At 35.2% G+C, this 14,975-nt stretch overlaps 1 protein-coding gene across 3 annotated transcripts in view; it reads left to right on the forward strand.

Moving 5' to 3' along the window:
- Anxa7 (annexin A7) overlaps positions 1–14,576 on the forward strand; it is a 33,208-nt gene extending 18,632 nt beyond the window's left edge. For all 3 annotated transcript variants that reach the window (XM_027931232.1, XM_071611179.1, XM_027931233.2), the window contains exons 6-13: positions 3,755–3,857; positions 4,073–4,167; positions 6,921–7,034; positions 7,242–7,412; positions 9,654–9,824; positions 9,903–9,978; positions 11,199–11,311; positions 14,143–14,576. In XM_027931232.1, the coding sequence (XP_027787033.1) occupies positions 3,755–3,857; positions 4,073–4,167; positions 6,921–7,034; positions 7,242–7,412; positions 9,654–9,824; positions 9,903–9,978; positions 11,199–11,311; positions 14,143–14,265 (966 nt within the window). In that variant the 3' untranslated portion in view covers positions 14,266–14,576. The remainder of the gene's footprint in view (positions 1–3,754; positions 3,858–4,072; positions 4,168–6,920; positions 7,035–7,241; positions 7,413–9,653; positions 9,825–9,902; positions 9,979–11,198; positions 11,312–14,142) is intronic.
- The last annotated feature ends 399 nt before the right edge of the window (positions 14,577–14,975 follow it).

Below are 14,975 nucleotides of genomic sequence, written 5' to 3' on the forward strand. Positions count from 1 at the left end.
TACCTTGATTTTATTATTGATTTTCTCTATTATATATTAACAAAGGTCTAGCATTTTCAAGCTTATTTTAGGATGGAGTATAGTATTAGAAGAGAAATACCTTAGTGAATTATTTTGGCTCACTTTTCTGATTTGAGGAATTTGAGATCCAAAGAGGTACCTCTTCTAGGGCTATAAAGTTAGGGAAAGACAAAGGTGAAGACCTGATTGTAGTTCTTCTGACTTTCAGACCAGAGTCTTTCTGTTACTCTGTGCTGCTTTGCCAGTACAGCAAATGATATTCCTCCAAAGCACATAGTAAATGGCTTTCAGTCCTTTTTTATGATTGAAGTTGATTATTCATCATGTTATAAATCTGTGGTTAATCACTTGTGAGAATTTTGATTTTAGCTTATGCAGATATATAGTTTTAAAGACATCATTTTATAATTAAATGAGATTTTTAAAAAATATAGAACAGTAAAATTAAAATATATACACGTATACCACTTATTTTGTGTAACAATTTCCACCTTAAACTAGAACTGAAATTAATAGGGAGACCCAGCAGCTTGGGAGGCTGAGGCAGGAGGATTGCAAGTTCAAAGCCAGCCTCAGCAATTAGCAAGCCCCTAAGCAACTTAGCGAGACCCTGTCTCTAAATAAAATATAAAATAGGGCTAGGGATGTGGCTCAGTGGATAAGCAGCCCTGGGTTCAATCCCCGGTATTTAAAAAAAAAAAAAAATGGGGAGTTAACAGAGCAGTAGATTTTGAAAGAACTTTTATTTATTTATTTATTTTTTAATATTACTGGAGATTGAGCCCAGAGGTGCTATACCACTATGCTATATCCTCAGCCCTTTTTTGTTTATTTAAAAAAATTTTTAAGACAGGGTCTAGCAAAATGTCCCAGAATGACCTCAAAATTTTACTCCTCTTCCTCAGCCACTGGAATAGTTGAGATTACAGGCATGCACCATTGTGCCCACCTAGCTGGAAGAGCTTTTAGATGGAAATAGTTTAGTAGCTCAGTGGTTAAGTAGTTAAGTTCAATCCCTGGTACAGAAAAAAAAAAAAAAAAAAGCCCTTACCCACCTTTAGTACCAACTGATTTCAACCTTCCCACTGAAAAACTAACCAGAATTAGAGTTGGACCAGAGAGATCAGCTAGCCCAATTACCCATACAAGAGAGTAATTTTTCTTTATATCTTTCTTTTTTTGGCGGGCGGGGGGTGGATAACCAGATACTGAACTCAGGGGCACTTGACCACTGAGCCACAACCCCAGCCCTATTTAAAAATATATACATTTATTTTTAGTTATAGGTGGACACCATATCTTTATTTTATTTTTATGTGGTGCTGAGGATCAAACCCAGTGCCTCACGCATGCTAGGTGAGCACTGAGCCACAACCCCAGCTCTATTTTGTATTTAATTTGGAGACAAGATCTCACTGAGTTGCTTGGAGCCTTGCTTTTTGTTGAGGCTGGCTTTGAACTCGTGATTCTCCTGCCTTAGCATCCAACAAAGGGAGGGACTTCTATTAGCAGACACATAGTGCTAAGAAATCTCTCCTAGAGCTTTGACTGTTAGGAACATAGACTGATTTCTTTGAATTCAATATAATTCCTAGAGGATGATAATATTCTTGAAGATTCATTTCTAACTTAAGACTTTCAACATAGAATACGTCAACATTTTTCTCTACAGATGAAAAATAAAAGATTTTTTTCTTTTAGACAAAAGAGGAAAACAGTGGGAATCATCAAACAGTGTATGACCACAGTTCATTTTTCTTACTGTTCAGACCAGGTTATTAAACGCAAGGTCTTCTGCCCTTCTAAGAATTTAGACAATAGTAGCTATCTCAATGGCCAGTATCTTAGTTTCTTGATACAGTGAGGCTTAAGTAAGAAGAGTATGTTGAAATTTTTTATACTTGAATATTTGCTACAAGTAGAATAATTATAGTTTTTCCTTAAAACCATCATAGGAATATTTCTTGCTAGTATTCTGCTTACATTTTGGCTTAGATACTAGTAAGTGGGAGGGATTATTGACCATAAAATATTATCTTGGGACTGTATCTCTCTGGTAGAGTGCATGCCTAACATGCCCAGGCTCTGGGTTCAATCTCCAGTGCTGCCAAAATAAAAGTTTTTTTTTGAAAGAAGGTCATGTTCCCTTCTTCCCATTTACTTTGACCTTAGTGTATTATTGTATTCGGTAGGTATAATTTTAAATTCACTTTTAGTTGCCTAAAAAGCAGTTGGATCATTTTTGAAATAATATTGATTGCATGTTTAAATGATAATACCTTTGACATATTTGGTTAAATAAAACATGTTGTTATAATTAAAATTTTTGAAAAATTCATGGGTTATTATCTTGCTTCATTCCATCCCTTATTAAGTCTGACTTGGAATATTTTAAGAAAACTATTGAATTGTTTCCTAGCATAGTATTTAAAGTGAAATACTATTGCCCAACCTCAGACCTTATTTAAATTTTACTAATTGCCCCAATAATGTCCTTTCTGTGATTCAGGATCAAATCCAGAATGAAACACTGAATTTATTGTCACATCCCTCAAGTCCTCTTTAATCTAAAATAGTCTTCAGTCTCTTGTTCATGACCTTTACGCTTTTGAAGAACACTCATTTATTTTTAAAACATTTCTTAATTTTGGGTTTGTTTGATATTTCCTCATAATTAAATTCAGGTTATGCCTTTTTTTCAGGAATACCACAGAAATGTTGTTTTCCTAGCATATCATATCCAGAGGCACTTAGTGACTTGTTCCATTACTAGCAAAAAAATTAGTTTGATCACTTATTTAAAACGTTACTTGCTCAGTTTCTCTCATGTAATAATCCAAACTATGCAATTATCTTTGTTCTGATCATACTTTTGTCTCCTAATTTTAGCATCCATTGATAATTCTTGCCTGAAACTGTTATTATTGTGGCATTTGTCAAATGGCGATTTTTAAATTTCCACATAGATTTGTACTTTAAAAATATAGTCAAGGGTAGAGCGCTTGCCAGGCATGTGTGAGGCACTGAGTTCGGTTCTCAGAACCACATAACAAAAAATAATAATAAATAAATAAATAATAAAGGTTAAATTCTTAAAAATATGTATATATAAATTACATATATATGTGAAAATTATATATGTATGTATATGGTCTGTGTTCTGTTTTCTCCTTTGTTTCCTCATAAGATAGGAATATTGTACCTTTCAGAATCTTAATCATTATTTTTTTCATTTTGCGGTTTTATTATAAAACATTTTATTTTTAATAATCAGGGCCTTTGGAGGAAATGAAGAGATATTACCAAAATTATATTGCTAGTTTGAAAACTTGTTGGGCTCTCATATCTATTTAACTAACGCCATATTCTGCCTTTACATCAAACATTTTCACTCATCTCATACTGTTTAGGGATCAGTCCTTTTTTTCTTCCTGTTCTAGCAAAAAGGAAGCCAATGCATAAGAAGACCATAACTTTAATTTCACAAGTTTGACCCTTTTGTGTCCTTGAAGATTGATGTCTGGCTAGTCTGTTAATACGAGAAAAATTGGTTCCAAAGTGGGATAGGTCTTTCCTATCTGTTCTAGAATGAGCCCTGGTAATAATATGCTCATATTCTTGATATTAAATCCAAATATTGACCTTCTTGCCTAAAGATTGATATCAGGAGAATCTTTAATTTGCCTTATTGTCAGCAGAGAATCCTGACTTGGATTTTATGTTTTGTTCTCAGCCTGCAGCAATGACTCAGGGTACTCAAGGGACCATTCGACCAGCTGCCAACTTCGATGCTATGAGAGATGCAGAAATTCTCCGTAAAGCAATGAAAGGATTTGGTAAGGAAAACAGATTTTGTCTTTTATAAGAAGTTAAAGTAATTAACTCTGAAGTAAAATAAACCTTATGTTATAAACCAAGTTCATGTGTCAGCCTGTGTGCCCATGCTTCATTTTTTTCTGGTACATACTTCCTTGTAAGTATTCTATGGAATGATCTCCAGTAGCACCCAACATAGATTTCATCCTTACTTCAATGTGTATGGTTCTTACAGGGACAGATGAGCAGGCAATTGTGGATATTGTGGCCAGTCGTTCCAATGATCAGAGGCAAAAAATTAAAGCAGCTTTTAAGACCATGTATGGCAAGGTATGGGTTTTTGTTTCTGTGTTTTTGCTTTTCTTTAGTGAGCACAAGCAGGGGCAGGTAGACTCTGCATTCATGTCAGATTGGATGCCATGTTTTTATTAGTATCTTTAGTACAATGGAGAGACAGCTAGAAAACAGACTCAGGAGTGGTGAATTCACTATATATTTCTTTTAAAAGCCTTTTTCATTCTAGAGAAATCCATATATATATATATATATATATATATATATATATATATATATATATGTAACTACTTGCCAAATACATGTAACTACATACATGTTTTGTACATGCTATGTTCCTGGCCTTTTACACCTTTTTATCTGCATGACCAACAACTTCTTAAAGACTGGGTTTGAATATCAGTTACTATAATATTTCTGTCATTGCTCTGGGCAGAATTTAACTATTCCTTCCACTCTGGTCCCATAGCACTTTGTATACTATCACTAATCTCATGGGACACCTCTTATAACTGTGAGCTTCCCTAGGATAAACCATGTGTGTTTATCTTTATGCCTGTAGCACCAAGCATATAGTAACAAGTAACTTCCTAATATTTGCTGAATGGATGATCATTGATTAAATCCAGAAAGACTATGGCTAGCAAGTTCCATCCTTCTTCAGATTTAGTGAGAAAAACTGGGCAGCATTATTTAGCTATTTATATAGGAATCCCCAAAATTTCCTAATATCTTCTGCATCTAGTTTACTTTTCTCTTCTCAAAATGGAGTAGTGATTCCTCAGTCTGGCCTTGCCTATTCTGCCTTTTCCTCTGCCCAACCCAGATTCACTACTACTGCGGCTACTTTTTTTTTTTTTTTTTAATTTTTAGGAAGGTGTGCTCTGGGGATCAAACCAGGACATCAAGCACATAGGCAAGCACTCTGCCACTAAACCACATATGCTTCTTTATTCTTTTTTTTTTTAATCTTTTAGTTGTAGTTGGACACAATACCTTTATTTTAATATGGTGCTGAGGATCGAACTCAGGGCCTCTCATGTGCTAGGTGAGCATTCTACCCTTGAGCCACAACCCCAGCCCCCTCCCGGCTTCTTTATTCCTAAGATTAAGTATGCAAACACAAGCCCTAGACTTCCTTAAAGTGCAATATCAGATTCACTTCTCTCATATTTTCCATGTTATGAATTTCTTCAGTTCCTATCTAGTCTGTTATGCTATCTTGAATTTTCTCAGATATTGCTTTAGAATTAAAACTGAACTTACGACCTATTTTTCTTACCCCAGCTACCTTATCACTTGACTTCTTATTGGTAAAATGAGTTTTCTTGCATACTGTGGAGTCATCTTTGAGTCCATATTCTTTTTTTAAAAAAACATTTATTTTTTAGTTGTAGGTGGACACAATACCTTTATTTTGTTTTTATGTGGTGCTGAGGATTAAACCCAGTGCCTCATGCATGCTAGGCGAGTGCTCTTCCTCTGAGCCACAACTCTAGCTCCTGATTCCATATTCTTTATCAATTAGTGAATATTTATTCAGGGCCTACTATATGCAAGTAGTGTCTTGTCCTAACAATTTTATTTACTTACTAAGTTTTATTCTATAAAATGACTTTTTTAAAATGTCTTTTGTATACTTTGTTCATTTCCATTGCTGCTGCCTAAGTTCAAGCCTACTTGCCTGCCTGCCTTTCTTCCTGTCTCTCTCTTTTCCTTTCTCTCTCCCCCACCTCTTTCTTTTGTGGTGCTGGGGGTCATACTCATGTTAAACAAGTGTTCTACATTGAGCTACACTACCAGCCCAAGTCCAGGTCTTTATTACTTCTTAACTACATATTTCAATAGCCAAAATGTTCTTATTTATAGTCTTTTTATTACCAGGGACCATCCTGCATGTTGTTACTATTTATATCAAACTATCTTGCATAAAAGTTTCCAGTGGCTCCTCCCAGAAAGTAATCCAAGATTTAGTTATCTGCTATGAACTATGAAAACCTCCTTATCTAACAAAATCAGTTGTCTTTATTATTCCATTGAGCAAGCTTTACTCATTCTTTCCTCTTATCTGGTGATTCTCAAAAATAGCTAAATACCATCAAGAATTTTAGAACTTAAAAACACACAGAATTTCTAAGTCTTAGTGCTAGACACCAATTTTTAAAGAAGCTATATAGATGATTTTAATACTGGGAACTACTTCTTTATTCCTTGTTCATGTTCCATCTTTCTGCCTGAAATACCCTTTTTTCTTTGCCTGCTAATTTTTTTTAGGTATTCTTCAAAAGCTGGACTAAAAGCTTTCTCTGAGCTCTCTATCCCTTTAAAACTTCCATGTTTCAACTTTTTTGGTTTGTTTTTGTACTCCTTGTCTGGTGCTGGAGTACAGGTTGGCATGTATTCTCTTTTTAGATATTTATCTTTCCAAATGAGAGCAAGATGATGATGACTTCTATTTCCTCATAGAACCAGTTTCTTGTATTAAATAAATATCCATTTATATTATTAATCTGAGTTATTATTTATTCCACATATTTCTCATCTTTGTAACTGGTAAAGTAGAACTGCAATAAGAATATATCAAGTGTTCATAGATAGAATGAATATGTATCTGCTCGAATGTAACACACTTCCAGTATATGTGTTATTTCTTTAGAATATCACTTTCAGATTTGAAATTTAGGTTTTTCTAAAGCAATTATATTTCATTTTTTCATATTTTTCTTAAAAGATTTAAGTGATAAAATTTGGAGAATATGTATGCTTAGGTTGCATTTGTAATTAAACAGGATTTAATCAAAGATCTCAAGTCAGAGTTGAGTGGAAATATGGAAGAACTGATTCTTTCCCTGTTCATGCCTCCTACATATTATGATGCCTGGAGTTTACGGAATGCAATGCAGGTACTTTGTCATTTACTACATTTTATTCCATTTCACATGTAAAACCCCACAAATTACAGTGGTTCTGAATTTTCATATCTGAAATAATTGTTCAGTTCTAGAAGACAAGTATTTGTTGGAGTAGTAAAATTTAATTACTTTCAGTAATTGAAAATAAAGATTTTGCTTTTCTTTTATATACTTTACCCTTTTCTTCATTTCACATAGGGAGCAGGAACTCAGGAACGAGTATTGATAGAGATTTTGTGCACAAGAACAAATCAAGAAATCCGAGACATTGTCAGATGTTATCAATCAGAATTTGGACGAGACCTTGAAAAGGACATTAGGTCAGATACATCAGGACATTTTGAACGTTTACTTGTATCCATGTGCCAGGTGAGTGTAGCGTGAATGTTTGTGTATAGTAGAGGGAACATACTTTATTGCCAATTTCTAGTGAACATTCTTATTCATTTTAATATTTAGCCACCTTGGAATATTGCCAGCTTTAAGAGGAATAGCACAGATTTGGTATTCAGGGTTTTTTGTAGTTAATACTGGGATTTATTTCTGCAAATTTGGATTTTGTAAGAAATTAGAAATTGGGGCTGGGGATGTGGCTCAAGTGGTAACGCGCTCGCTTAGCATGAGTGGGGCGCTGGGTTCGATCCTCAGCACCACATAAAATAAAAGATGTTGTGTCCACTGAAAACTGAAAAAAAAAATTAAATCTCTCTCTCTCTCTCTCTCTCTCTTCAAGGTTTAGTGGAAACAGAACCCAGCTTTAGGCTAGAATGGGGATAAAACTGTACATTTAAATTTAGCAGTGTCCTGCCAGTTATATTGGACCAAATGAAGATATGTAGGACAGCCATAGACCTGCTAAACTATGTAAAGAGAGCCAGAAATGCAGAAAAATATTTAAGGGTTCATATTAATAATATGATTAGTATCATTCTTATTCTGATTCCCCAAATATGCTGGAGAAGTAACAGACAATACCCAAACTGGTATTTGGACAGAAAGGATGAGGATGTATTTGAAAGAGATGATAAAAAAGACTAGCACACAGATTCAGTGTAAGGAGTTATGGCTGTCCTACTAGTGCATATGTCTTGAGGAAGACGGACTCTTGAAAGCCAATGAGGTAATTGGAAAAAGTGCAGAAGTTAAGGGATATGGAAACAAGAAAATGAAGCAGATAAGTTGTTATAACAGTAACAGAGCAGGGAAGTAGGTTAGCATTTAGAAAGAACAAGGAGGAAAACAGGAATAGTTGATGCTAAAGAAATGTTTTAAGATTTTACATGAATTGCTGAGTTTCTCTTTATTCAGGAAGGGTTTAAGACCCCGCCATACTTTTCCGCAGTGTGAATAGAAGATTAGCTTCCTAGAATAGGGGACTGCATTTTGAATGTGGGTTCAAAGGCAGTGTTAAGGGAAGTTTTTCCTTGAGCATCTTTTTCTGTGCTATGTTCAGATACCCATTTAGAATATCCCTGTACATATTCTTTGAGTTAAGTGCTTTTTAGAAAACACTTTTCACCTTGAGAGAGCATCTTTTCATTTTGTTCCTCAGGCACCAACTCGAAAGGGCAACCTTGGGGCTGGGGTTGTGGCTCAGCGGTCGAGTGCTCGCCTAGCATGTGCAAAGCCCTGGGTTCAATTCTCAGCACCACATAAAAATAAGTAAACAAAATAAAGGCATTGTGTCCAACTACAACTAAAAAATAAATGTTTAAAAAAAAAAAAAAAAGAAAGGGCAACCTTGTATTAAGATTATACTTGGGGGGGGCTGGAGTTGTAGCTCAGTAGTAGAGTGCTTGCCTAGCATGTATGAGGCACTGGGTTTGATTCTCAGCACCACAGGTAAATAAATAAAATATAAAGCTCCTTTGACAACTGAAAAAAAAAATTTGTTTTTTGAAAAAAAGTTAAAAAACTAAAAAAACCTTAGATGAAGGAAAAGAAGTCCATAAAATTTCCATATTATATCTTCCCTCCTTAGACTTTAAATTCCTTGAGGGCAAGAACCTTTAGTTTTATGAATGGATATAAGGGGAATTCCATACAGTGCATATTGATGTTTAAATCCTAGCTTAGGAGAGTTTTAATTGTGTCATTTGGTAGTTTGTTTCTCCTAGTAAAGAGATTTTTGTTTAAATCTTTTCTGTTTTAATTTGACTCTCAAAGCCCTAAATTTCTTCCTCTTTTTTTTTTTTTTTTTTTTCCCCTTCTGTATCAGGGATTGAACCCAGAGGCACTTTATCACTGAACTACATTTTTTATTTTGAGACAAAATAAGTTGCTGAGGCTGGCCTTGAACTTGTGACCCTCCTGTGTCAGCCTTCCAGGTTGCAGGTCCCAGGTTGCTGGCATGTGCCACTACCTGTCTTGAAACTCTTTGTTTTAAAATAACCTTATTAAACTCTGATCATTTGCTATAAAATCCATACAGTGCAATATAGTACTAGCTGCACTGCTACAGTTTCTTTGGAAGTGAAAGATACATATGATGACTTAATGTATTAATCTTTAATAAGTTGTTTCTTTAAATCCAAATGTTACAAGATTGCAAAACAATGTTTTTAATAGCACTTTTCTTCATTTCAATTCGTGCCTTCTGTTTTTTTGCAGGGAAATCGTGATGAGAATCAGAGTGTAAACCACCAAATGGCTCAAGAAGATGCTCAGCGTCTCTATCAGGCTGGTGAGGGGAGACTAGGGACAGATGAATCTTGCTTTAACATGATCCTTGCCACACGAAGCTTTCCTCAGCTGAAAGCTACCATGGAGGCTTATTCCAGGGTATGAGCTTTTCTTCTGAAAATTTGGTGTCTGTTTTAGGATGTGAAAATATTTAACCCTATAATTTTTTGTTGACAGATGTCTAATCGAGATTTGTTAAGCAGTGTGGGCCGCGAGTTTTCCGGATATGTTGAAAGTGGTTTGAAGACCATCTGTAAGATATTTTTGTGCTTTTCTTGGTTTTGTTTTCCAATCAATAGGGGTTTGAATAGTTGTTCCCATTAAAGTGATAATAATTAATAAAATCTTCCTGGCATCACTTAGGCAGAAACTGAGTTAATTATATGTTTTTCTTTGTAATTTCCTGTGAATGGTTGCTGGTGTGGTCAAAATAGGATTGTTTTGAGATTATTCAACTTTATCTAAAATATCTTTTCCTGAGAACTGTGCAAGAAGATTCAATAGATTATAACACTTCTTTAAGGTGAACAGGAAAGCATTAAGGAACTACTGGTACCACGACAAAACATTTTTGAACCCTCAATTATGGTTTTTAAGTACTTAGCCCAATGAGACCCTTTTCCCTTTTGAAATTAAACAACCCGTTTCTGGTGATCTAAATGCCCAGATGTCTATTTGAAATTGAAATTTTGTTCCCAGGGATACTAGGACTAAGGAGAGTAACACATTGTATTAGCAATGGAGTATCTTACAAATATTACTATCCTAATTATAGCAAAAGTGATAAATGTACACTTAGTACCCTACTATTTGTAGGAGGAAACTCAACTGAGTGAATTTTCTAGAGAAATACCAGATTTCTGAGCATCATTTTGAACTCTGCTCAAATCTTATATCTTACTTTCAGCCAAATGATATTCTTGACTGAAAATTTGGTGTCTGTTTTAGGATGTGAAAATATTTAACCCTATAATTTTTGTTGACAGATGTCTAATTGAAATTTGTTAAGCAGTGTGGGCTGAGTTTTCTGGATATGTTGAAAGTGGTTTGAAGACCATCTTACAGATGGTCTATTTTACATGAGTCCTAGGCTTTTTTTTTTTCTTACAGATGGTCTGCAAACCACTTAAAGAAGTTTGTCATTATTCCTCTTAAGATATTACTGGGGCACACTTCTTACAGATTTTTCCATTGTAAGGGAGCAAATATAATGAATCTAAATCAATGCATTTATGGAGAAAAAAATGTTTTATGGGACAGAGGAAATCTTCTAGATTTGAAGGTAGCTTGTATGGTACAGCAAGAAAGAAAGATGGCTGAGAAAAACTAAGGGAGGTTGACACCTCCAACTCCTCTGAGATTTCTAAGATGATTATGTAGAAAATAAAGGCAAGCTAGAAGTGACAAAAGAAGCTGGAGGGGTAAACTGGTTTCCAAGTCATGATTTTAGTCTGAAGTATCTCTGACTTGCAGTGCAGTGTGCCCTGAACCGTCCTGCCTTCTTTGCTGAGCGGCTGTACTATTCTATGAAAGGTGCAGGCACAGATGACTCCACTCTGGTCAGGATTGTGGTCTCTCGAAGTGAGGTGAGGCAAAGCAGCACTTTCTCTTTTTGTCTGGGATTTTGAATGTTAGCTTCTTAAAAATGTCTTAGTTGGTTGTGAACCCCTCAAGAATATTGTAAGAAAGAGCTTTCCTTGTCACTGTATTTATTTGTCATAGTATTCACTTTCTTAATTTTGTGAGAGAGGCCTATAGTAGTGAACAAAACCCTCTACCTCAATAAAAACACCACCAAGAAATGTTCCTAATTGAGAAGATCTGTGGAGACTACTTATTTTATGGCAAGTTGAATGATATTTATTTTTAATTTAATTTTTGTAAGAAACAGGAGTCAAGCTGTGTTGCCTAGGCTGGCCCCCAAACTCCTGGGCTCAAACACTCTTTCTGCCTGAGTCTCCTGAGCAACTGGAATTATAGGCACGTGCCACCATGCCTTGCTTGTTTGCTTGCTTTGGTTTGTTTGTTTATTTATTTATTCATTTATTCACTTTATTTTGCCTGGCTGGAGTCAAACCTAGGGCCTTATATATGCCAAGCAAGTGCTCTACTACTAATTAATCTACAGTCTTGGGCTTATTTTTTTAATTTTGCTCATGTAAAAAATTACATGAAAAACTAATATATGTTAATCCTATTAGATATGAAAGCTGATTGAAATTTAATGTCCCTTATTCATTATAAGGGATCACCATTTTTCTTTACCTAAATATGGACTCAAACATTTTTATTTATATATATATATATGCATCTATAAGAGTGAGTGAGTGAGTGAGTGAGTGTGTGTGTGTGTTTAGTGTTGAGGATTGAACCCAGGGCCTTATGTTAGGCAAACACTCTGCGACTAAGCTGTAGCCTGAGCCCTGAAATTTTTTAGTTGTAGGGAAATATACACTACTAAATAATACTAGAGAAGCTAGATCATTTTTACCAAACCAACCAGTATATGATGTTTTAAAAAACATTTTGTGTGTTTATTCTTAGTTCTCTAACCATGATCTTTTAAAAAATTGTAATGAGGAGCTGAGCTTGTAGCTCAGTGGTAGAGCATTTGCCTAGCATGTATGAGGCATTGGGTTCAGTTCTCAGCACCACATATAAACAAACAAACAAACAAATGTCCATTGACAACTTAAAAATATTTTTAAAAATTGTAATGAAATATTCATAACACAAAATTTACCATTTTTAAACATCTTTAAGTATACAATTCACTGGCGTTAAATATATTTATGTTATTGTGTTACCATTACCACTGTCCATCTTAGAACTTTTTTCTTCTTGCCAAACAAAATTTCATGTTTCAGTATTGTAGGTACCTCTCACAGCATGAGGAAAGTTAATACTGTGCTTTATTCTACCTTTCTCATTAAACAGTAACTCCCCAACCTCTTTTCTTTCAACCCTCAGAAACCACCATGCAACTTTTTTTTTTTTTAATTTATTTTATTTATTTATGTGGTGCTGAGGATTGAACCCAGGGCCCTATGCATACTAGGCAAGCATGCTACCACTGAGCCACAACCCCAGCCCAACAGCATGCAACTTTCTTTTTTTTTTTTTTTTTTTTAAAGAGAGAAAGAGAATTTTTTTTTAATATTTATTTTCAGTTTTCGTCGGACACAACATCTTTGTTTGTATGTGGTGCTGAGGATCGAACCCGGGCCGCACACATGCCAGGCGAGCGCGCTACTGCTTGAGCCACATCCCCAGCCCGACCATGCAACTTTCTATTCCTATGTTTCACTGTGCTAGCCACCCCGTATGAGTGGAATCATAAAAGTATTTGATCTTTTGTGACTGGCTTTTTTCACTTAGCTTAGTGTCTTCATGATTCAGAAATTTCTCCCTTTTAAAGGCTAAATAATATTCTATCATATCTTTTTTTAAAAAAAAATTTTCAGATGTTGATGGACCTTTATTTTATTCATTTATTTATATGGGGTGCTGAGAATTGAACTCAGTGCCTCACACATGCTAGGCAAGCACTCTACCACCGAGCCACAACTCCAGCCCCAATATTCTATCTCATCTATTTACTACTTTTTCCTATTTGTCTTTGCAAATGTGGCTTGTTTCTACCTTTTGACAATTGTGAATAATGCTGCTGCAAAGATGGGTATACAATCTGTTCAGGTTCCTACTTTTCACTTTTTTCTTATTTACCAAGAAGTACAATTACTGAATGATGTAATTCTATGGCTCTTTTGATTAGTGGGGAATCACCATACTGTTTTCCATTGCAGTTGCATCATTTTACATTGTCACCAGTGATGAATAATGGTTCCCATTTGTTAACATCCTCTCCAACACTTATTACATTCTTTGTTTGTGATAGGAATCATTCTGTTATCAAATGGCTTATTCTATCATAGCCATTCTGTTTTTTAAATGATTAATATATTTGGAATAATAGATAACATGAGTATCACACTTACCCAGTATTTTACAGAACAGTTAATCAGACTTCCATCGGGTACTGCTAACCCTGGTATGAATGTCAGCTATAAAATGTCAGTCACTAGGTGTTTCCTCCTTCCCCACATTTTGATTATTAAGAACTTATGATTAGCCAGGTGTGGTGGCACATGCCTGTAATCCCAGCAGCTCAGGAGTCTGAGACAGGAAAATCACGAATTCAAAGGCAGCCTCAGCAATGGTGAGGCACTAAGCAACTCAGTGAGACCCTGTCTTTAAATAAAATACAAAAAATGGCTGGGGACATGGCTCAGTTGTTGAGTGCCCCTAAATTCAATCCCCAGTGCCACACACACACACAAAATTTACGATCATTAAGAATTACAGTAAATACTAGGGGTTTTTGACTAATTTTTTTTTCCTAACCTATCTTATGCAGATCGACCTTGTGCAAATAAAACAGATGTTCACTCAGATGTATCAGAAGACCCTGGGCACAATGATTGCGAGTGACACAAGTGGAGATTACCGAAAGCTGCTTCTGGCCATTGTGGGTCAGTAGAAGGGATTTTTTTTTTTTTTTAAAGGAATGAAGCTATTTATAGCTCATCCTTTAGAACAATGACTGACCCGCATGCAGCAGTATCAACTACCACTTAACCAAAACAGCTTTTTACCAAGGACTGTCAGGGTAATGTGCTCAGTTTGCACATGTTGTTGTTGCCTTAAATCTAATGTTATCTTTTCATTCTGTGTATAAAATAAAGCCATATCACAATGATGTAATAATTTTGCAATGTTTGTAAAGCTTCATTCTCACTGCTTTTATTCTAATCAGGATTTCAAATTGAATAAAAATCACAGCAATATTTACATGTGTAATCATGAGTACATGTTTTAAAAGATTTCTCACTGGACCGGGGACATATCTCAGTGTTATAGCAGTTTGCTGGGTGTGTGAGGACATGGGTTCAATCCCCAGTTCTGCAACAACAAAAACTCATCATCTCAACTCAATCTAGTTAAAAAAAAAAATGAGAAAATACTATTTTATAAAAGTAATGCTGGTTTGGCTTGACTTCAGAACATGATTGTGATAAAGGAATATAAATAATGATGTGTCCACAATAACTCACAGCTATTAATAACTGGTTATTTCCCTCCTTCCCTCTGCCTTGTGCATGCTCAGCAAGTGCTCTACATCCCTGTCCCTTTAAAAATAAATTTATTTTGAAATGGTTTTGCCAAGTTGCCAAGTCTGGCTTTGAACTT

This window comes from Marmota flaviventris, chromosome 4 (genome assembly GCF_047511675.1).
Source record: "Marmota flaviventris isolate mMarFla1 chromosome 4, mMarFla1.hap1, whole genome shotgun sequence".
NCBI lineage: Eukaryota > Metazoa > Chordata > Mammalia > Rodentia > Sciuridae > Marmota > Marmota flaviventris.